General features: G+C 46.3%; 1 protein-coding gene across 3 annotated transcripts in view; it reads right to left on the bottom strand.

Moving 5' to 3' along the window:
• MMS19 (MMS19 cytosolic iron-sulfur assembly component) overlaps positions 1-24,084 on the bottom strand; it is a 93,185-nt gene that overhangs the window by 36,162 nt on the left and 32,939 nt on the right. For all 3 annotated transcript variants that reach the window (XM_085864377.1, XM_085864378.1, XM_085864379.1), the window contains 13 exons: positions 22,028-22,156; positions 21,724-21,785; positions 19,357-19,443; positions 15,195-15,269; positions 13,271-13,348; positions 11,874-12,012; positions 11,419-11,573; positions 11,206-11,290; positions 7,965-8,087; positions 5,727-5,805; positions 1,230-1,327; positions 1,005-1,115; positions 386-526 (listed from right to left, as the gene is read on the bottom strand). In XM_085864377.1, coding sequence (XP_085720503.1) covers positions 386-526; positions 1,005-1,115; positions 1,230-1,327; positions 5,727-5,805; positions 7,965-8,087; positions 11,206-11,290; positions 11,419-11,573; positions 11,874-12,012; positions 13,271-13,348; positions 15,195-15,269; positions 19,357-19,443; positions 21,724-21,785; positions 22,028-22,156 — 1,362 coding nt within the window. The remainder of the gene's footprint in view (positions 1-385; positions 527-1,004; positions 1,116-1,229; positions 1,328-5,726; positions 5,806-7,964; positions 8,088-11,205; positions 11,291-11,418; positions 11,574-11,873; positions 12,013-13,270; positions 13,349-15,194; positions 15,270-19,356; positions 19,444-21,723; positions 21,786-22,027; positions 22,157-24,084) is intronic.

Raw genomic sequence — 24,084 nt, 5'->3', positions numbered from 1 at the left:
TCTTGTGCTTCATCTACATCCTCCATGGTCGTGAGTTGGTAATTGTTCAAAAAGGAAGAGATGAAGGATAACCGAAGGACCACACTCCCGGTTCCAGATCATCCAGAAGGAAGATGAGGGTTGTGAGAAAGAGAAAAATAAGTGCTTGCGTGCGTACGTGCGTGCGTGCGTGCGTGCGTGCGTGTGTGTGTATGTGTGTGTGTGTGTGTGTGTGTGTGAAGGCCAACGAAACATCATGTTCTCCATGATTGCTGAAAGGTATGAAATCAGCAACATGCACGTAAACAATAATAAAACCACGTGACAAGTTTGGCAACTTAGTTCTATTTGAGGCTGGCAGGTCTGATGAGTGTTTCAATGAACGTACGGAGGGCTTGTGTGTTACCATAAGCTGTGGCGGTGTGGACAGCATGGGAGAGTAGCCTCAAGAGTAATGTGCTGTACAGGTAAGAGAGGCTCTCAGGACACTGCTTGCTCTGAGAGACAATATCGTGCAAATGGCCACACGTGACCACCACATCGGCCACTGTGGGGAGGTGGGAGGACAAATGACAAAGCAAGGAGCCAGGCCACAAACGTACATTACCGACAAGCATACCTAAAAAAAAAAAAACAATTTTGAACTCTTTGTATCTGCTTCACCACTACCTCCCCAACCCTCAAGCCCCCAACCACCTTCCTCCATCCTCTTTCCAATATGAAACGTGGAAATACTTTCCACACGGACGTACAGCCTCCACTTCATCATTGGGATAAGTGGTTGCAACGGATGGCATGAACGGGATGTCGATCGGGGTACGCTAACCGCCGTGGGAAGCAAGGAGACGCTGACATTTCGGGGGTTAAGCCTTCGTCGGAGCAAAAGAGCAACGGAACGTCCTGTTGATTTCATTCATCGTTCTAGCTATCCCATAATGCACATCAACGCCATCCTTCACCAGCAAGTTCATCATTCCAAATGGATAGCAAATGAGCTGCTAAAGAGAAGCTGACAACTGCCGTACCTGTGGTGGCTGTGCACAGGTGATCCAGCAACTCTGGAACAACATGCCGTACAATGTCCGGATGGAGGCACAGTCGTGCCAACGATTTCATTGCCAATTGGCATTCTGCATCTGTGAACAAGCACAACACACACAATGTGGAACGTACAACGGTCAGGGAAGGGATTCAACAGTGTTGGCCCTTCAATGTTGTAGTCCACACCATCTCACCGAAGGACGCCTTACCTTTGTGTAATTGTGCGGTCAGAGGGGGCAAGCAATGACGAATAAGGAGGGTGGAATGCAGTGAGGCCAACGCTGCACACCCATCCACCGCCGACACACTGCACGCACATCAAATCATTGGCTACAAAGCATAAATGTGAATAATTAAATAATAAAACCTCATATAAAACCAAATTATGCTTACAAGCAAATATGAAAGAGTACATCTCATTGGATGCAACACGTAAAGCTTAATGGAGTACTGCTCTCTCCTTTGGGCTGGGCCTCGCATCACATCTGTCTATCCTCGATCCGTATTAAAATGGCTAAGCCTGGTGTTGGCTCAAGATCTTAGGGTCTTGAGTTTGAGCTCCTGTCGTGCCGTTGAAATAACTCCAGGCGGGTCGACTCAACCTGGACATCCTTCTGAGGTTGGCAAAATGAGTACCGGCTTACTGGTAACAGGGCCACTGCATCAGCTGCAGTTCCAGAAATGATGCGACCAACAGCCACAGGCTGCATAGTGCATATGAAACATTAAAATAGCTTCTGCCTGGAACCGGATGGAGTTTTGGGTTTCAAGAAGTTTGTTGACAATGAACGAAATATGGCCTCGGGGCACGTCTGCTCTTAGTTGCTGCAAATTGGTGGAGTAAAGTTGAGTTCTATTTGTTGGTGGATTGTGCCTTTTCTAGTGAATTATATATTTGACATTGGGTTACGGTGGTTGTGATTATCCGTTTTTCAGAAACAAGTGCAGCCAACCAACAATTTGTACCAGGCTCGACTGCAACAATTTGAAACAAGCAGGAAAGAACAGACCTCGCACCTCAGGGGACGTTACATTCATGGTCCAAAAGTCTGGTTTCTGTTTGGTCCAAAAGTTGGGAAGGGATTAAATATGAGACGGGGAAGATGACAACTTAACTCCAATCACATACATTGCCTCCGCAAGATCATTGGCGTGGAGTGGAAGAAAAAGAACATCAATACTGAAGGACAAGCTGAAACGTAGCAAGATGCAGACATTGTTCACGATTCTTCATCAAATATGGCTGTGATGGCTTGGTTATGTGAACGGAACGGAATGGATCTGATGGATGGATACCAAAAGATGAGCTGTACGGCAAGATGGCAGATGCTCCTTTGCCAGCAGGAAGGCCAAAATAACAAAGGTTAGATCAGGTATGGGAGCATGCGCCGGAGCAACGCGTCGCTGCGTCCACTTTCCGCCGGTACTCCAGGGGCCTCCGTTTGGCCATCTCCCAGGCAGATGCCTGGTCCATCCCCATCTCCTTGAGATGCCGATCGACCTGCTGCAACCATGAGGTACGCGGTCGTCCCACTGGCCTTCTCCACTCACGAGGCTCCCTGGCTGAGAGAATCTGGTGAGCAGGATCAGCGTCAGGAAATTGAGCCACGTGTCCATACAGCCGCAGCTGACGCTCACAGACTATACAGGGGATAAATCTCATTTGAGTTTCTCTCAGCAAACAATCGTTGGACACAAAGTCTGACCAGTGATAGCCAAGGACTCTCCAAAAAGACATGTTTCCGAAGGAGTCAAGTCATCGTCTCACATCCTTGGTCAGAGTCCAAGTCTCATATCCATAGAGCAAGACTGGAAGCAACAAGAACTTTAATACTTGGACTTTCATCCTCCTGCATCAGTACCGACAGCGCCAGACCCCATGATCAACTTTATCCATGATCCCCAGGCCTGACCCAGATGTCTATTGATCTCTGGCCCACAAACTGCTCACAAATATCACTACCAAGGAAAGTGAACCTCTCCATGACCACAACATCCTCACCACAAACAGGTACAGACAAGATGGCAGCATTCAAGATGTCATTGAAAGCCTGGATCTTCATTTTGACCAAGGAAACCCGGAGTCCCAGTCGCTCCAATTCCTCATTCGGTGCCTCGAGGGCCACTACAAGGATATCCAGCGTCTCTGCAAGGATGACTGCATCATCTGCGAAATCAAGGTCAGAGATCTTGACATTCCCAAACGATGCACCGCAGGCTTGATCTCTCAGACATCCTCACCAGAATCCAGTCCATACAAGCGCTGAAAAGTGTGGGGGCCAGTACACACTCCTGATTAACTACAGTAACAACGAGAAATAAGTCAGAGATGGTGTCACCACGTCTCACAGCACTCTCAGTGCCAGAGTAGAGTTCAGAAATTAGATCGATCAGTTTTGGGGGCACCAAGAGAAGACCGTGAATCATCCAGAGGGCATCCCGATTCACTGAAATGAATGTTTTGCGAAGATCAAGATAGGCTACGAGCAGCACCTGCCGAAACTCTTGTCTGCGGTTGGTGATGAGAACCCAAAGAGCAAGGATACGGTCAATCGTTGACCACTTTGGTGTAAAGCCTGACCACTCCAGGCCCGGTGCTCAAGCAGATGGTGGCGAACCCGATGAAGAATGATCTGAGCAAAGACTTTGCCCGGCACTGAGAGCAGCGTCACCCCTCGGTTGTTGTTACAGCCCTGGCGATCACCCTTCCCTTTCCAGAGAGGGACAACAAGGCCCTCTTCCAGTCAGTTGGGATGATGTATGTGCTCCAAACAGATCACAGAACTGCATGCAACGATATGAGTGCAGCATTTCCACCAGCCTTGAGTTCAGCATGGATGCCACATATCCCAGGAGCTTTAACCCTTTTCAACTGGTTCGCCACAGCGTGTGTTTCCACAAACGAAGGTGGTTCACAATTGAATGAAGGGTCCACAATGGGGATATTTATACTCCTGACATCCAACTCAATAGCTGGTGGATTAGCCTGGTAAAGCTGTTCAAAGTAACCCGCCCAGCGGGCCTTCACTTCAGATTCCTCTGTCAAGAGCTCACGACCTTCCCCTCTCACTACAGTACACCGAGGGATGGGCTTGGGGAAACACAATGCACGAATTCCTGTGGAAGCAGGACGAGATAAACAGTCTACAGGTGATGCTCCACCTCGTCTCCACCTCCACCTCGCCATTAAGCCTGGCCCTGCGACTCTGGTCAATGGTATCCAGTGACCCTTGGGAGACAAAGTTCTTCTTTGCCTGATGGCGGGTTCCAAGACATCCATCGGCAACATCAAGGATGGTGGTCTTGAAGGCACTCCACATCTCTTCAAGATTCCCAAACACCCAGACCCCACCAAATCCTCACTCATCCTGTTCGCAAGCTCCTCAGCTACCCTCTTATCCCTGAGCTTGTCAACATCCAGCCGAGGCTGGGGTGGTACCATTCTCCTGGATTTAACCTGCAACTTCAGAGATGCCACAACAAGCCTGTGGTCAGTATTGAGGAAATGCGCACTCCGGTAGTCCCTGCAGTTCTGAATCATCCTCCAGTGACAATCAATGAGCACATGGTCAATCTCCTTTGCCACATCGCCAGCATTGGAATACCAAGTCCAGCGATGAGCCTGTGGGCGCTGAAACCATGAACCAGCCACCCAAAGTCCATGACTTCTTGCAAAGTCAACAAATTTAGTGCTCTTTTGGTTCACTGTTCTAGACACACGGGGACCAACACATGTCACATAACCATCAGTGCCAGTTGATGCATTAAAATCCCCCAAGACTAGAAGAGAATCTCGCCTGGGGCACTGACCAACCACGGACTCGAGCGTGGCATCGAATGCATCCTTCACGGTGAGATCACTCGCCTCGGTCAAAGCATACACAGAGACCAGGGAAATGATACCCAAGGAGTGACGAATCCTCAGTCTCATAATAAGCCCACTCACCCGTGTTACCTCAATTATCATGGGAGTCAACTTATTGGAGAGAACGACAGCAGCTCCTTCGACATGGTAACCATGTTACTCTGGAAAATAACAAAGCTGTGTTTCAAAGATCTCGGCAAAAGCAACCTGCAGTCCTTTGGAGTTTCCACAACAACCTTGGAGGAAACTGCATCAAAACATGCTATCTGGAGAAAAGCATTGAGAACAGGTGCTCAGTCTGTCAAGCTATTTCATAAAACAGCCAGAGATGTGTCAATCACTGAGCCCCCATCGATGGGGGGCAATGTGGGGGCTCCATGCAATGCGCTTTGTGTGGTCGCCAATTCAGAGCTCGTATCGGTTTAATGAATCACGTGATGATGCAGAAACCTCAACCCAACCCAAAATGTATACCAACGTCCTAAGTAGTAGTGGAACTATTTGAAGGGAGAAGGGAGCATTGAGCATTGGTTTATCAGACCACCTGCCCAATCTATACACACTTGGGAAAGCTAGCTGTCCTGTCCACATTTCAAAAGAAATTTACATTGAATATCCCACGACATGAACAAAGCTTCCTTGCTTGGGGTTAACAGCACAGGTGGCAGAAGGAAAATCAAATAAGGAATTAGAAAGTGAATGAGACACAAATTATCAGCAGAATGCTTTGAAGGAGGAAACCACAACTAGCTAAACAAAAAAAGAAGATACCGTTCCTAGACTATCATCCATTGTGTCGTGTCATGTCATGAAATAAAGGTTGAACGATGAAAAATTGTACCTGCACTGTGAAACTGGATCTTGGATCAGCTGGGAAAGATGGCACACTGCCAATCTGAGCTGCTCTCCAGAAAGCACACCTGGATGGTAAGGTAGGTTCAGTCAACTTGGGTTATACATCACACACACACACACTGAATTTGCTTTGTTACCTCCAAGACTGCGGCAACTCGCAAAACACAAAAACTATGCTGCTTGAAGCCGAGTGACACTTCAAAGTGACCTGTTCTCCAGCACCTTGGAAGAGATCAGCAAAGCTGAGCGATGAGAAGGCAAATGTTACCACTCGGTTTGTGTCAGTCGAGTTTGTGCTGTTAAGAGATGAGCATCTCCTGCCAAAGAACCGTCAATAACCCCACAAGGCCACTCGTTTAAGTTCCGGGCATCCTTCCAGCCACGCGCGAGGTGTCCTTGGACAGGAATGCCTTTTCTGTGAAAAGAGGAGCAAGAGGAAGCAGCAGAAAAATGAAGTCCTCAACCAATGTTTGAGCACAGATTGGAGCAAGTCAATCCCACTTGCTGCAAAGAAAAAGTGCGATGCTGGGATCATTGGACTTGGGGAAGATCCAATTGCAAAGGAAGCAAAATACCAGGTAACTCTCGTCATTGTGAGCACGTCAGGCAGGACTTGACGAAGGAAGAGCAAACATCCAATCGGGAGAAGCATGTTGAAGCATGATCCACATCGACAAACGAGTGAACAAATCTGGAAACGATGTCTTCCTCTCAACAAAGACGTCTACAGAGGTATTTACTATGCTGACCGAATCCAATGAAAAGGTTGAATAAATGACATGTGCTGCCAATGGCATTGCACACAGAAATTCTTGCAATGCCCCATCACCCACTTCAGTTCACCTCCTGGAGGAAATTTTCACCAATATCTCAATTAAAGCCTACGCCAGGTACCCGGTTGACTTGACCTTGCAGCAGACTGTCAACCGGGATGCTGAGTGTCCCATGAGAGACGTATCGGCTTTCAGAAATTCACATAGTGCGTTCAGGAGGTGGTCCATCACTCTTGCCCAACATAGCATGGCAGAACTCTGTGAACTGGTCAGTCTTCAAACGGGGGAGGAACCTGCTAATCAGCCGAGGCAATGGAGAATCGACCATGACAATGCTGACATGAATGCCATCGCTAACACTCTGAACACATGCAACCCATTCGCCACTTATTCTCCTGCTGATCTCATCAATGTGTCAGCAGCAAAGGAAGTGACTAAAACATTTATCTTTGGAACACCAGAACAGGAAGGACTTTGGTTCAAGTTCGAGGGCGAGTGCGCTGTTGATGGTTCGTGCTTTCTGAAGCCAGTGGCAAGGACCAAGATGTTGAAATTTGCTGCAGAGGATGTAAAGGAATCGAAGACTGCAGTGTGGAAAAATGAATGTGGCAGAGGGAGTCAGGGATGTCTTTGGATGAATGTTAGCTGTTACGGTCAAGACAAGCAATGCACTTAACCTTCACCACATTCTTAGCTACCCCATCACTGAGGTGCCCCTTTCGCTCGCCCATAGCGATAAGACCCCTCCCCCCCTTTAAGACGGACAAGGCAGCTCTCACAAAAAACTTGAAAGCAGACAGGAAGTTGTTCTCGTGGGCACGTCATCCATCCCCCAATCGCAGCCACAGTGATTGATGGTGGCATCATCCTCCATGAAAACCATGCTGCAGCATAGCAAGTCCACATACGCAACCATGGCTAGGGATCCTTTGGTAAAGGTTTGTTTGAGTCGTCGAGAGCAAATCCACTTAGTACTCGACAAGTACCAGTCACCATCCATCAAAGATGATGACCGAAACCTGCACCATTCAACTACTCCTCATGTATTCATCATTACTGGACCTGACCAAGCCTCGCGACAGAGTGGCACAGAGTTACTCAAATATGGATCATTCAAGGAAGAGTTCACCTGGTTTGTCATAGAAGAATGGAAGAAGCCCAAATATGGGTCCCTAAATTGGCTGAGAAGGCACAAGAGAACATTGAGATACCTTCAGCTCCTGAAGGCCAAGGCAGCCCCCAGACCATCACGGCCCGAAACGTTTTCACACACCCACTTTTTATTCAGCGGGCAACGAGTTGAGAAAATGTGGAGAGTCCTGAGCCTCCCCAGGAAATAGTTGATAAATTACCAAGTCGTAAAACATCGGCACATCTCACTAACTGCAGCATGCTCAGCACCGTTACCATTTTGTGACGTGCATTTACGAAACCTCCGAACAGTCACAAACCAGGCAGGCTGGCGAGTGCGATCAGTAGAGCGATCCCAGCTTGGCGGAGCTGCGAATGTGTGTCGGATACCGCTGCCCCGGCCAGCTCCAACAAAGTATCTATGTGATGATGCAATGGGCTCTCTGCGGGGCACAAGCATCAGAGGCAGGAAAGACAAAAGAAAACAATTACAAAATGATGAAGTACCACCCAAACTAGTCCAATTCACCAAACAATACCTTCATCTTTGCAGCAAAGCGATGATGCTTCATCATTCTGCCCCTTTGTCACTCCACAATGTGTGTTGAACATCGTGAAACCTAACCGGATAAACCTGAGCCTGGGAAGTAACAACTGAAATCTATCTTTCCAAGTTCTTCCTGACATCTTTGTTCTTTGTTCCTTTCACACTTTTTCTAATTTCACAATTCTCATGATTCATTCTGATTCTTGTTTTTTCTTCTCTCTTCCTCTCTTTCGTTATCCATCTCTCTAAGAAGTGAATTCTTGCAGAATTTTTTTTTCTGTAAGGCTCACTTGGCCGCGCCTGGATGGGTTTGAGGGTTGTGGAGTAGCGGCTGAAACCCGAATCCTGTCCACGTTCCTTCTGATGACTCCATCTTTGCTATTTACTTCTTCGGGTTCCTTCTTAGTGTTCAGTTTCATTACACTTTCATTCTCTATTAGTTGACCAGTCATTCCTTTTTCCCTCCCTACTCGTCTCGTTCCACAAGGTTTGAGGGTTTGAGGGGAAGCACTGGAGTTCCTCCCGAACACCCGGTCCTGAGGCCACCACCCACGGATAACTCCACGGCTTGCGAATCAACCACCAACGCCGATTGGTACCACCAATCCTGACAGGGTTTTCACAATTTTACGGGTTATGTTACCTTTGGACGACCGCAACAAGAGAGTTTCGTGTCCTCAGCGCACACTCAGATTACTGCCGAGCGATACAGTGAGTGTACGCCGGCTAAAAAGAGCAGATCACGTGGGGTACAACTTCTCAGCTAACATTCCATGCAGACTATGCTGGACCAAAGGAAGAAAAGACGCGATGAACTGGGTACATTTACAATAACAAGCAATTTATTATTAAAAGGGCGAGGAAAAGTATGTGTATAAGCAAGGGGTTTATTACAATGAAATATGTACAACAAGGAAAGTAAGGATTGGTGGAGTGCGGCAAAATAAATAGTTATTTACAAGAGAGGACACAGGGCAGAGCTAAACCACTCGAATCCTGAAACAATCTCATCTATGCCAACATGACAGGCGCTATGAGAACTTTTCTGCCACAGTTACGTTTGTACTCGTACGTGTCAGTGTCCGTGTCCGCTTGTTTGTTTTCCACCTTACCAAGTGGATCAGTGTTGCAAGACTCATGAACTTTCTCCATTAAGTGTCGTTGTGACTTTACGACACCACCTGACATATTCCTTTAAAAAAATGTTTTAGCTTGTTTGTTTATTTCCTCATAAATAGCGATGCCTCCTCATTCGCAATATTTTACAGCAGTCGCACACAAGATGCTTTTTCTGTCGTTAGTGCTTTTCACCCTCATTTACTCGCATGCCTTTTGACGTGACAATTCATCGCTTTTTAAGAACATCATTTTGGTAATTTCCTTGTTATCATACATTTGACCTCTCTCTTTTGCACCAATTAAAATGGTGTAAGGTCAGTCATTTTTTTTTTGTTTTTTTTGAAGCTTCCAAGACTTTTAAATTTTGCTTTTGCTGAACTTGTACTTTTGTTAATGCGGTTTCTCTGCTTTGTTCAGACGTTGGAAACATTTTATCGTCTTTGTTCATCGTCTACAAATTGCCATCAATGCAAAATAAATAAAATACCGTCACAGTTTGGCCTGACATACACAAGCTCTTTCTCAGACTGAAAGTCAAAGGCCAGAAATGCATTGATTTTACGGAAAGTACCCATCCATGATAAAAAGGTGCACCGTGTGGTGGGAGCACACCTTGTGCCCATCTCCGTGAGATAAAAGGTCTCCACAGGACAGTACGATGCACCATGACCCAAAAAGGGTGGTGCACAATAATCACACAAATAGTACCAAGGATCAAAACAGTAAAATATTAGAAGGGTATTCGGTAGAGCGCATACCTCCGCCACGTAATGCCTGATCCACGAGAGCATATCGGGCCCAATACATGTTTGAAATATGCTATTCGGTACTATATCGTTTCTGGTCCTGTCTCTCAATGGTGAAGAATGACTTTTGAGTTAATAATTATCGTATTCAGATCAGGACTCGGATCTTCACCGAAATCGAATCAATTCTTCCTTGTCGCACACCCAACCTGTCCACCAAGTTTCATCTGAATCCGTACACAACATTTTGAGATATCGTGCTATATATCATTTTTGAGCCCTCTCTCTCAATGGTGAAGAATCACTTAAAAAATTCTCGTAGTCGGATCCGGATCTTCACCAAAAATCTAATCATGTAATCCTTGTCACACCTGCCCTCAACTTTTTGAGATATTCTGCAAGCAAACAAACAAACAAAGAAGAAGCTGATGTCGTGCAGAGCACGATACTTGCAAAATCCATAAAACAAATTTGACCTCAAAAACAATTGGTGGTTGAATTCAGTAACCAAAAGTCAGCATGTGATCCTCTTCAAATTTCAAGTTAATAGGCTGAAAATTGACAATTTCAGAAATTCGGCCTACGTTGTCCTTTTGGTCCATGTTGACCTCCAAAATAATTGGTTGGTTGAATTCAGTGACCTGAAATGTGTGTGTGCATATATATATATATATATATATATATATATATATATATATATATATATATATATATATATATATATATTTATATACATACACACATATCCTCTTCAAATTTCAAGTCAATCGGATGAAAATTGAGGATTTTAGAAATACCACCTTAGTTGTTGACCTTTGGCCTATGTTGACCTTTTGACCTCAAAAAACAATCGGCTTCTTCCTTATGACAAACTCTACCATGTGGTCAAGTTTCATGAAGATCGGTTTAAAAATGTGACCTGTCGGCGACAGACAAACAGACAGAATAACAAAATCGACTGACCAATATACTTGAAAAATCTTCGATTTTGCAAGTAACAAACGGACAGACAGAGAGAGGGGTGAAAATAACCTCCTTCACCTTCGGAGGTGGAGGTAAAAAAAAAACAAACTTTGAGAGATGATGTGGATATGAAGAAAAACAAAAAGAGCTCGTCGTACAAATCATAGGCTTGTCGAATGAGCTCACCTTCACCTTCTTGATCCTCGGTGAAGCCCTGGCAGCACAAGGAGAGGTTCCGCAGTGCATCTATTAATGTGCAGCGTTCCACGGCCTGCACTCGGTATCCACCGGTTGAACACCACACTTCAGTGACATGTCAAAAAGCAAAACCAAATCAAAGCCGAAATGCCAGAATCAAACTCGATCGCTCGTTTGTCACGGGCATCCTCATCATCCAACCTGCTTGCTGTCATTGAACCGTTTGACGAGGATGGGCACCGAAGCAGTCAGCACATGGACGCAAGCCCGACAGCAGGCCTTTCCCATGGCCTGGAGCAGCAGAGATGCCGACAGAAGGCACTTCGCCTCTCCCGTGGTCAATGTTGGCATGCATTCTGTTGGCGCGAAGCAAGGCTCTTTAAGTGTATAAATTAGGCCAGTTCGACTGCATTATTCCCCCAAGATGTATATATTAAAACTGTGTTCATCATGCAACCTGTACATTCGCTGTAAAGTGTCCAACTCAAACATTAGGTTTTACTACATTATAAATAATGAGACATGACAAACATCGCAGTGCAGGTTGGTACAGTACAATGCCTAGAATGATTATGTATATGTTGGTGGCTTAAACCTGAATCACTCCAATTTTAGTGCATTACAATATTTCCAGTCTGGCTTCTTCAGCGGCCTACCTGCTACCATGTCCTCAAGGAACATATACAGAAGGTCACGTCCACCCGGAGGCATCACAGAGCGAGCCAAAGTCAACGCAAGGGCCTTTATTGTATCCAGCGCTGCCATCTCCACGGCTTCGCTAACTGGTTCCAACACCTCGTGTGGGAAAACAAAGGGGAATGGAATACAAAGGCTTGTTTTTGATTGAACAAAAAAAGTTCGTGCTGTCAAATGATGCCCCCTCTTGTCCCCCCCCGCCCCCCAACACCTCCAAACCCCAATCCCATTTCACCAGCCCCATTCATATTCCTATCAAACATACATGTCAGAGGTTTGATGCAGCATTCGCAGAGATTGTAATAACAACACGATCAACACATTGTGTATAATAACCGAGACAAATCGCACTCACATGAATGCCTAATCATTGTTGCTCGAGATACGATGACATCATTATTATTTTTTTTATGCAGAGTTGAGGCTCGTGAGAGAGCGAGTACACTGAACGGATCAGGACAAAAGGACAGTGCAGTGGGTGGGAAGGGAGGGGGGGCACTAACAACCAAGTTGAAGGACAAAATAGAGGGAGATGGACAAACAAAGGGTGTGGAGAGGAATGAGGGGCGGGGAAGGATGTACGGGATGGACAAGATAGATACAGCAGGAAACTATCAGGAGGGAAAAACGGGAAATTTGGAAGGAGGAGGGATTGTGGGTGCAAGGTGGGGGGGGCGGCTTAACGGGTGTAGAAAGCATCATGGCTTCGGATCAGGGATGATCTGAGATTGTGGTGAACAGGTGTCTTGAACACCTGGATGGAAGAATGAGATTGATGAGGATGTGGAAGTTGTTTCCACAGGTGGGGAAAAAAAAAAGAGGAACAAATGAGTGGAGGTGAGCAGTGATCCTATATTTTGGGAGTTTCACCAGAAGGGGGTTGATGGTGGACCACGTACAACCTGCAAAAACCTGGGGGGGGGGACAAAGCATAGAAAGAGCAGAAGGAGCAAGACCAGAAAGGAGACAGAAGTAGACACAGGCCACCGACCTGTCTGCGATGGGAAAGTGACAGGCCCACAGACTCGACTTCCATAGATTTGTTCGAAAAGCACGTTTCGGAACATGAAAATTACTATAACCAAGGAGTCACCAAGAAGATAAATTTCTATACAATTCAACTTTGTATCAAGAAACTTGAGACAAACAGACAAACAAATGGTGATAAACAGAAGTCTCACGTATCTGAGATTCGGTTTATATGAGGTATAGTTATCGTGGAACTCGCATTCCAAAGTGTAATCCAATTAATGTTTGTTTTTGTTTTTTTCCACATCAAATCATCGTTTCAGAGCTCATGGAGAGAAATGGTATCAAGTAAGCAAGGTCAATGGAGGTGACATGCGACAAAGCATACCTCACGACGTAACGACGTCACAACATCGGAGAGAGAATCCTGGAGTTCATTAGCACCGTAAGTAGCACAGCACACGGTCTGTGATGTCCACGTACGCGTGCGCACACACACACACACACACACACACACACACACACACACACACACACACACACACACACACACAATTACCACGAGGCACGACAAACAAACAAAAAAGTTTAGATCAAGTAGAAGATAGCGAGCGTTATTTAAATTAAAAAAAAAAAACCCAAAAATTGGTTTTCTTCCTCTTGGATTTCAAAACAGGTCAAAGGTTATTCCAAATTTAATTCCTGGCCAATAATCGAGTCCCATTCCCCAATTCCAAGCTAAATAAACTCTCCACCATAAAAACTGAACACGTGATTGTTGTTGATGCAATTAATTTATGTGACATCATGGGACACAAATGAGGTGCGAACCTCTGACAAGAGATCGGTGCTGAATAATAACACGTCCATTTCATTGTGACCTAATCACATAATGCTCCATTGTGGCGAATGTTGACACGGAGGAAATCAAACGTGGTAGTTACCCTCTCAATAGCGGGTATGTCGGCCTCTTGCAGCAATCACTGCATCGCATCGTATGAGCACTCAAATCTGAGCCTGGGGAATAGCATCCCACACTCGAATCAGCTCATCGAGGGCTTGTGGACATCTTGGCAAGGTTCCAACGAGACGATCGATGATATCTCAGACGTTCAATTGGATTGAAATCTGGCGAGATGGCAGGCCAGGGTGTCATGACAAAAACGTTGGCATCGATGAGAACGTTTGCGGGGATGGCTCTGTGATGGGTTGTTTGAATGGCCCTGTGAGCAGGAGCGCTATCATGCATAAAAATTATTCCTGGACCACGTTGCTGTAAAATCTCAATGGATCGATCTGCCGTCAGATTGCCATCGATACGGATAAAGTTGCTATGAAAGGCTTTAGCAATACCACGCTACATCATAACACTTCCATGTCCAAAACTTGAGGCTTACTGCGAACAGACTGGTGCATAATCGCTCTGTAGACTGGAGTACGAACATCATGCCTTTCAAGGAGAAACCTGGATTTGTCACTGAACATGACACTTGCCCACTGCCATTGGACTTGCTGATTTGACTACTGCAAGCTTGCTTTGACTCGTCACGGTGCAAGTCTTGGGCAATGAACAGGACGAGCATGGATCCCTGCGTCACGGAGACTCAAGACAGCGTTGCCACTTATCCTGTGAGGTCCAGGGAATGTGTTTGTCGTTCTCTGGACAGTTTGAAACAGATTGCGTCGACGAGTCGTACAAATGAACTGGTCCTGAGCGGGAGTCTATCCTGGCACATCTCGTGTTGATATAGTGGCTTGACAACATCTTCTCAGATCTTAAACAAATCCTCTCCTCACGTTAAAAGAGCCTTGCAACATGACAAATGGAAGACCCTGCTTGAAGGTGTCCAATGATTTGATTTTTCATTTTCTGACAGACATGGCATTGTACTGGAATGTTAAAGAATGTAATCAGTGTGTTTTTTGGATGACCCACATGCAGCTGCCTCGGAAAGACTTTCAAATTTGACCAGAATAGCTCGTGTTACCTCTAAAAAACCTAAATGTCCACGAGTTGCACGTGCTGAACGACCATTGCATGGGGGCAATTACGGTGTGTGGAAACTTGTAATCAATGTGTTCTGCACATCCCTCGTGTCAAAAAAGGAACTTGGAATGAATGCTGGAACAGTCGGTCCTTCAGCTCGTACATTACCAATTCTACAAGTTCTGTTTTTTTTAAATGGCAGAGAGTGTATTATTCTACAATTAAAAGTTATCATGTCATTGATCATTAACTCAGAGTTGGCAAGATATTGGTGTGGGGAAGGATGGGGCCTTGTCAAGTTGAATGTTCAGATCAGAGGTCTCACCAGCGTCTCCAGGGCGTCCCGTTTTGAGCTCTGCATTTCCGAATCCAACTTTTCCAGGAGAAGTGGCAAGACAAACTGCAAAATAAAATAAAAACAGATCTTGACCAAGTTCATCAAGTCAAGGTAACGCTGCAATGAGCTCAGGTAACAACTACTTGTATCACATAAAAAAAAAATCGAAATCAAAATCAAAATGAGCAGCACGACCAACAAACGCACACTCATCATCATGATTGTGTGGTGTGGCACACTGTTGCCATAACAGGAAAACTCCAACATTTTTCACACTCCAGCACAATAAGATATCTGGTCAAAGGTCAAACCATAGCAGAACAATCACCATTTGGCCAATACAAAAAAAATAAAAGGAACAAAGAATCCCAGGTCAGGTCAGGTATGGGAGCATGTGCCAGAACAGCGCGTCGCTGCGTCCACTTTCCGCCGGTACTCCAGGGGCCTCCGTCTGGCCATCCCCCAGGCAGATGCCAGGCCCATCCCCATCTCCTTGAGATGATGGTCAACCTGCTGCAACCATGAGGCACGTGGTCGGCCCACTGGCCTCCTCCACTCATGAGACTCCCTCGCTGAGAGAATCTGGTGAGCAGGATCAGCGTCAGGAAAACGAGCCACATGTCCATACAGCCGCAGCTGACGCTCACGGACTATGCAGGTAACAAATCTCATCCGAGTCTCTCTCAGCAACCGCTCGTTGGACACAAAATCCGACCAGCGATAGCCAAGGATTCTCCGAAGAGACCTGGTACCAAAGGAATTAAGTCTCCGTCTCAGATCCTTGGTCAAAGTCCAAGTCTCGCACCCATAGAGCAAGACTGGAAGTACCAAGGACCTGAAGACTCGGACTTTCGTCCTCCCGCACAGGTACCGGCAGCGCCACACCCCATGATCCAGTGAATCCATGACTCCCCAGGCCCGACCCAGACGTCTATTGACCTCCGGCTCACAACCTGCGGAGACATGAATATCACTGCCAAGGTAAGTGAATCTATCCACGACCTCAACATCCTCACCACAAACAGACACAGACAGGACAGCAGCATCCAAGATGTCACCGAAAGCCTGGATCTTTGTTTTGACCCAAGAAATCCGTAATCCCAACGGCTCCGACTCCTCATTCAGCACCTCGAGGGCCCCCAAGAGGATGTCTAAAGTCTCCGCAAAGATGACTGCATCATCTGCAAAATCAAGGTCCGAGATCTTGACATTGCCAAACGATGCACTGCAACTTGATCTCTCCGACATCCTCCCAAAAATCCAGTCCATACAAGTGCTGAAAAGTGTGGGGGCAAGTACACACCCCTGACGAACTCCAGTAACAACTGGAAATAAGTCAGAGATGGTACCACCACACTTCACAGCACTCTCAGTACCAGAGTAGAGTTCAGACATCAGATCGATCAGTTTTGGTGGCATCCCACGAAGACCAAGAATCCTCCAGAGGACATCCCGATTCACTGAATCGAACGCTTTACAGAGATCAACATAGGCTGCAAGCAGCCCCTGCCGAAACTCTCGTCTGCGTTCGGTGAGGACACGAAGTGCAAGGATACGGTCAATCGTTGACCTCTTTGGTGTAAAGCCTGACTGCTCTGGACGCTGGTGCTCAAGCAGATGGTGGCGAACCCTATCAAGAATTATCCGAGCAAAGACCTTGCCCGGCACTGAGAGCAGCGTCACCCCTCGGTAGTTGTTGCAGTCTTGGCGATCACCCTTCCCTTTCCAGAGAGGGACAACAAGGCCCCTCTTCCAGTCAGTTGGGATGATGCCTGTGTTCCAGGCAGAGCACAAAACTGCATGCAACGACGCGAGTGCAGCATTTCCACCAGCCTTGAGAAGTTCAGCATGGATGCCACAGATCCCTGGAGCTTTGCCCCGTTTCAACTGGTTCACCGCAGCCCGTGTTTCCACAAGCGATGGTGGACCACAGTTGATTCGAGGGTCAGCAACAGGGATTGTAACACCCTTGACGTCCAACTCGACAGCTGGGGGATCAGCCTGGTACAACCGCTCAAAGTAACCGGCCCAGCGGGCCTTCACTTCAGACTCCTCTGTCAAGAGCCTACCACTCTCTGCTCGAACTGCAGTGCTCCGAGGGATGGGCTTGGATGAACGTAATGCGCGAATTCCCCTGTAAGCGGGACGAGAATCACCTGTCCACAGGTGATGCTCTACCCCCTCACAGATTCCTCGCACATAGGCCTCCTTGTCCACCCTCAGTGCACGTACAGTTTTACGCCTCAGCTCCCTGAACAGCTCAGCTCTGCCATTCAGCCTGGCCCTGCGACTCTGGTCAATGGTATCCAGTGTCCCTTGAGAGACAAAATTCTTCTTTGCCCTGCGGTGAACTCCAAGGCATCCACCGGCAACATCAAGGACGGTGGTCTTGAAGGTGCTCCACAACTCTTCAGGAACCCACAAAGCACACAGACCCCCAAGTGTCCACTCAGCCTGTTCGCAAACTCCTCAGCTACTCTCTCATCCCTGAGCTTGGCAACATCCAGCCTAGGCTGGGATGGTACCATTCTCCAGGATTTAAGGTGCAGCTTTAGAGTTGCTACAACAAGCCTGTGGTCAGTATTGAGGAACTGAGCACTCCGGTAGACCCTGCAGTTCTGGATCATCCTCCAACGACCGTCAATGAGGACATGGTCAATCTCCTTTGCCACACCGCCAGCGTTGGAATACCAAGTCCAGCGATGAGCTTGCGGGCGCTGAAACCATGAACCAGCCACCCTAAGTCCATGACTTCTTGCAAAGTCAAGGAACTTAGTGCTATTCTGGTTCATAGTTCCTGACCCATGGGGACCAACACACACCTCATAACCATCCCTATCAGTTCCAGTCGATGCATTGAAATCCCCCAAGACTAGAAGTGTATCTCGTCTGGGGCACTGATCAACCACAGACTCGAGTGTGGCGTAGAATGTGTCCTTCACGGTAAGATCACTCGCCTCAGTCGGAGCATAAATAGAGACCAGGGAAATGACACCTAAGGAGTGACGAATCCTTAATCTCATAATACGCTCGTTGACCGGTGTTACCTCAATTATCATTGGGGTCAGCTTATTGGACACAGCTACAGCAACTCCTTGGGTATGGTAACCATCAGAGCGACCAGACCAATAGTAGGTGTAACCACCCACCATTATCTCGCCGCAATCCGGTCTCCGAACCTCAGAGAGAGCTGCAATCCCGATGTCCAAACGCTTGAGCTCAGATGATAACAGAGACAGGTGATCATCCTCTCTTAGGGATAGGACATTCCAGGCACCCACCCGAAGGGACCGCCTCAGGTTAACCCAAGGAGACCGCCGTCTGGTGGACGACACCTCAGCACCACTCCGACACACTCTCCCGCAATCTGACCCAGGGATGTTACCCCGTGGTTTCCCTCCTATCAAAGATTGGGGGTCCCGAAGGCTTTGCCCCAATCCCATCATCCGGTGAGCTGCCCTGCGAAGGGAAGCTGCACAGGAGGTACTCCCACGGAGTGGGTTTTCAGATTTTTTTGCGTTTTTGCGTTTTGCGGAATGAAGCGTTTTACGGTGGCTGGAGTGCAAATCCTGCCACCAACCTCCTAATAAGAAGTAACCCAACTGCAGGAGGACGTCCGCAGACACAGTTGGGCACTAGATATGGATGGCCGTTGGCTCACAAGGAGCTCCTCCGCCCTTTGACAGGTTTTGTTTTTAATCCTGCTGGGTGTCCATATCCAAACACCCTCCTCACCAGAAAACCTGGTGGGGGAGACGGTTTAGTCGCCGACAACCCGACCATGGAACAGGTTAGTACAGGTTTACATGGTACCTGTAGCAGGTCACAGATCGAACCTGACCTGACACCAAACTACTGCAAACATTGAGGCCAGATTTTTCTAAAGGCTATTAAGGTCAAGTAGTGAGGTCATTGGACTGGTTGTGGGTTCAGATTTAATTGAAGGCTGCAGTGGAAAAAGAAATAAATATAAATAAATTGATTAAAAGCTTCTGGAAACCAAACTGGTCTCAAAAAAGACCCAGCTGGCCCAATAATAACCTTCAGGGGGTAATCGGCCTGCCCAAGCACCCGGTTTGGTGTACGTATGACATAAATTGATAGCACCACCAAAAACACTCAACAATGGGTTAAAAAAAAAGCAATCTACCTGTGCCAGCTGAGGCGAGCAACTAAGAACAGGGCGCAGCGCCAGCACCAGCTGCTCGTGTGTCACACCGTGGGGGTCGTTAGCTGGCTGGAAAAGCAAAAAGAAACAAATTAATTGCAACCAAACAGTAGGTAATAATAATAAATAAATAAAGCAAGCAAAACAACAAGCTATTCATTCCCAGATGGATACACAATCCCATGGAAGAGAAACAGGATTGAAAAACAAAAGTAAAATTGAACACTCCCTTCATACGATGTTTCGGATTGCATTGTGTTTGCAAGTTCACATGAACAGTATATCGTTACGAAAATGGCTTGGGGTGAAATTATTTATTATTTTGTCATGAATGTGAGCGCAAGTGTTTTGTAACCCCCGTTAGCAATGGCCAGGATGGGGTGCACGGGAAGCTCCTTCTCCCCCTATCCCTTCGTGTCCGTCTCAATTTTCCTTCTCTGATTAACATTCTTAATCCTTCCTCATCGGAATTTCTCACCTCCTCCTGTGACTACATCAAAACTGCGGGTCCGTGTGCGATTGCATCTACACGGTGGGTTCACGCAATCAAATTCGGACATGTTCCATGAACATGGTGGAGGCACGTGACACGTGTGCAACCCCCAGTGCTGCAGGAGCGCATTAGCGAGCCTCGTGGGCGGAGGAAGCTTCCTCACGGCGAGGGACGAGAGTGCAATGGTAGAGAAAGCAGGTGGGCATACCTGCAGATGGAGCCACACTGAGCAGCCACAAAATTATGCGAAGGCAAGAGTGGAAAATTTAGGGCCAGGCTTGAATCAGTCTGAACACCAACACGCGTGACGACGGGTGATTAAGGTTGACAGAATCAAATAATTTAAGGAGAGGCATGTTGATAAGTCTCAGAGGAGTAAAAAAGAACGATATAAAACTGCTCGGATAGTAAGAAATGTTTCCACTTCACACCACCCAGATTATTTCGGGAGACTCCAGCCAGCCGCTGGAGTCTCCTGTACAAGGACGCCTGACATGCAGATGCAACTCGATCTTGTGCTCAGGTTCTCCACAGGTCTGCATTTTCTCTTGGGGGTTAAAAATGGACTTAGTGGGCACCAATACATGCCATAAGTAGAGAAACAGGGACAGTATAGGGGGAGAGAGTTAGTTTTGGAGGGGACTAGGGACAGAGCGGCAAGGATGACGACAGGAATAGACCAATAGTGGCATTAGGGGGACACGTTAGGTTAGGGCCGAGCCAACCACCTCATCAGCCGGCACCGCCACCCCTTCAGGTAAATGTGCACCATTGAGAGGCCAGCCAGCAACACCTGCCGGCCTGGTTTGCATTGCCATGCTGCCTATGTTTTCCTTGCCATGTCTTGCCTGTTGCCCTTGTCATGCGCCCCCATCCCTCCCACACACACACACACATACCTACCTCCAAGAACTGCTCATCACTGATGTTATGAACCAAGGACAATTTATGGCTGCACCGACCTGCTTTCGGACATTCACGAAGACCAGCATTAATTGTATTCTGTGTAGTGTTTGAGCCCACCTAGTCTTAAGTGTATCGATAAAAGACTGAACTTACAAACTGCCTAAGTATGTGACCCGAGTGAATGCGTCGGAAGACTTGCACAACGCATTCGGTTTTATTATTTTTCTTCGTAGGGATATGGATGTAGATAATTTTTCCCCACACAGGGATCTGATAGACTAAGGTAATGGTGCAAAAAAGGACTACACCTGAAATGTACTGGAGCCGGCAGATACGGGACGAGTCTGGTCGAGAGGAGGGCATAGTGTGATGGTTTTCGGAGACCCCGGGGAGGTACGTACAGGAAACCTAGTGTACTCCATAGTATATGGTCTAGCTACATTGCCTCTCCCTCATATCAGTGGAAATGGGTGGATATCAACTCAGGATTTGGGGGGGGGGGGATACTCATCCAACCGAGATAATCCAGTTTTGTATTTTTAATTAATTTTCTGTAATTTGTAGAATTCGTGGGTTACGATGTGCAAATAAAAGGTGGAAAAATTCTGATTTAATGAAATTTAATTCCAGGCTATAAGGCAACAATAGGTGAAACTTTTGTAAGGGGGTGTAGACATTCTATCGGCACTGTATATCAGAATAATAATATAATCAATTAATAGTAGTTGTATAATTAATAATATCTGATTAAATAGAGGTGGGGGAGGGGGGGAGAAGGAACACTAAGAAACAATCTTTTCAACAAGGAAAGCACAATGTAGATTTTTATAAATGTGAAAAATATTACACCTTTCCAGGTGGTGTATTGAAACAGCAATACAATTGACAATGCACATGCAGTGGTACAAAAGGAAGTGTCAAACACATACAGTAGACCTTGGTACACCTACCGGTGAGAAGTCAATCGGGAAATAGCAAGAAGTAACTTCAAAGAACTCCTCATCATAAGGCCCTGTTGAGAAATGAAGGGGAGTGTGAAACTACATCAAAATTTCTCTAGCTGCTCCACAGCAGCAGCCACCCTTAAAACTTAGAATTCTTGCTTTACGTAAAAACACAAGTCAAGAGTCCAGTAATTCTATGCAGGTGCAAGCCAGTGGTGGCATGTCAAAAAGAAAATCCACAGGTGGCACAAACCCGGTGTTTCTGGGATACAGACGTTCTAATACTATGATTTGCACTATATACACGCACCAAGCTGAAAGCCATGGCGGAGTATGTCGTGGGCAATGTGGAATGTCACAAGGAGATTCCTCGGGTCCTTTTCACCATCCATAGCCTGAAGGAAGCCATACACAAAGTCTGCACCGAGGTCCTTCAATTCTGGAAAAAAAAAAAAAAAAAAACAGGACAAAGCAAAGGGTGGCCTCTGGTTCGGATTAAATCATCGCAGTGTGCAGCAATGCCATCATAACATGAAATTCCATTCTCCCCACTGTGCAGCAGCTGGACAAAAATATGATGCCGGATGCATGAAACAGAATTGATCAACTGTACACAGCAATACGAGTTTGTAAAATAGTTTATAACTTGATAACGCAATCCAACGTGAATACGTACAGGTCCACCCGTGTTAGATGCCAACCCACTGTTACATGATAACGCCCGATTTCTGAGCCGTTTGCAGTATGAACGTGTTTTCTAAATGACTGAGCCAATTCTTTTTCCACCCGTTACACGCACCTGTTTATAAAGTTTAATGTTTGTGAACATCTCCCTGAAACGTCTATTTAAATGTAATGTTGTTTTTCGGTGAAAGCTACTTAAGGTTTCTGGGTTGTATACAGTAAGTACTGTAGTCGGTAATCACACCGACTCCAACCTTCTGATTCCCGAAAAACTGCCGATATCGGCTAAGCGTGTGTGTGTGTGTGTGTGTGTGTGTGTGTGTGTGTGTGTGTGTGTGTGTGTGTGTGTGTACACATATGTGGGTTTCAGAATGTGGAATGGAGTCCTCCGAGGGCAGGCTCAAAGCGTCCACCTTAAATTCAGTAAGGGGTTCACTCATGGACCAAGATGTGAAGTTTTCTGTTCTCAAAGTTTTGTGCCGAGGGCTCTCTTCAGGATTGTCACTGAGCTCCGGACGGCTTCCAATCGTAGTTTGTTTGTTATAATATTCCCAGGGATGGTTTTTAGCTCACCTGTAAAAGTAGTTCAGGGGAGCTTATCGGATGGTGCGTCGTCTGTCCGTCCGTCCACAAACACTCGCAATTTCTTCTCAGAAACTACACATATGATTTTAATGAAATTTGACCACAACCTTCATCACCCATGATGTACCAAGGTTTGTTCATGGCATTAAAAAACTAGAGGGGGAGCACTCGGGAGAGTGCAAAACCTCCGCTGCCAATACTGCTGGGTCACTCAAGTGAACCTTATATCTTATTCATTGAATATGATTTTAACAGTGCTGACAGTTATAGTTCTTTTCTCCAACATTTCCTTTTGGGGGGGAGGGGGAGGGGGTGGTGGGGGTTGGAAATCACTTAAAACATGTAGAAATGCAAAAAAAAAAATTTTCTCTAAATTTTTTTTTTGGGGGGGGGGGGGGGTTGGAAATCACTAATAACATGTAGAAATGCAAAAAAAAAAAATTCTTTAACAATTTTTTTTTTGGGGGAGCGGACCAAGTCCAAAATCAAATGGCATGATCCTTGGACCATACCAAATCCCCCCACCAAGTTTTGTCGAAATCCGTCGAGGAGTTTTTCCGTAATACTGTTCAAAAACAAACAAACAAACAAACAGAAAGGGGTGAAGACAGTAATCTCCGATCTTCGATGGCGGAGGTTAATAAATTCATAGGTATTTACTTTCTTCTCCATTATATATTTTGTGGGTCATCCACACCTACCAGTGGTTGCCTGGTTATCATATCTAGTCACTACCACGTCAGCACCCAGGGATATTGCACCCATGTTTAACATCTATGTGAGGTTCTTTGTCATCATTCCAGCAAGTCCAGCTATCACTGGTACAACTTTGGCATTCTTCAGCTTACAGGATATTCTCACTTCATTCTTGAGGTCTTGGTGTTTGGTCATTTTCTTGATTTCTGCATCGTTTATTCCAAAATCACTGCGATCAACACCTCAATTAGCAATGCCTTCTCTTCTTTTTTTTTGTACCTTAGTATGATATCTAGTCGCAATGCTTTGTTTTTGATGTTCACACTCGATGCGATCATTAGTTCACACGTGAGTGGTAGGTACTTCCATGTTTTCAGTGATATTTTCTGGAAATGGAGATCA

This window comes from Eptatretus burgeri, chromosome 18 (assembly GCF_056783735.1).
Source record: "Eptatretus burgeri isolate ZD-2024b chromosome 18, Ebu_testis_v1, whole genome shotgun sequence".
In the NCBI taxonomy this organism is placed as follows: Eukaryota; Metazoa; Chordata; class Myxini; order Myxiniformes; family Myxinidae; genus Eptatretus; species Eptatretus burgeri.
The sequence above is the reverse complement of the archived record's forward strand: the minus strand, read 5'-3'. Positions and strand labels throughout refer to the sequence as shown.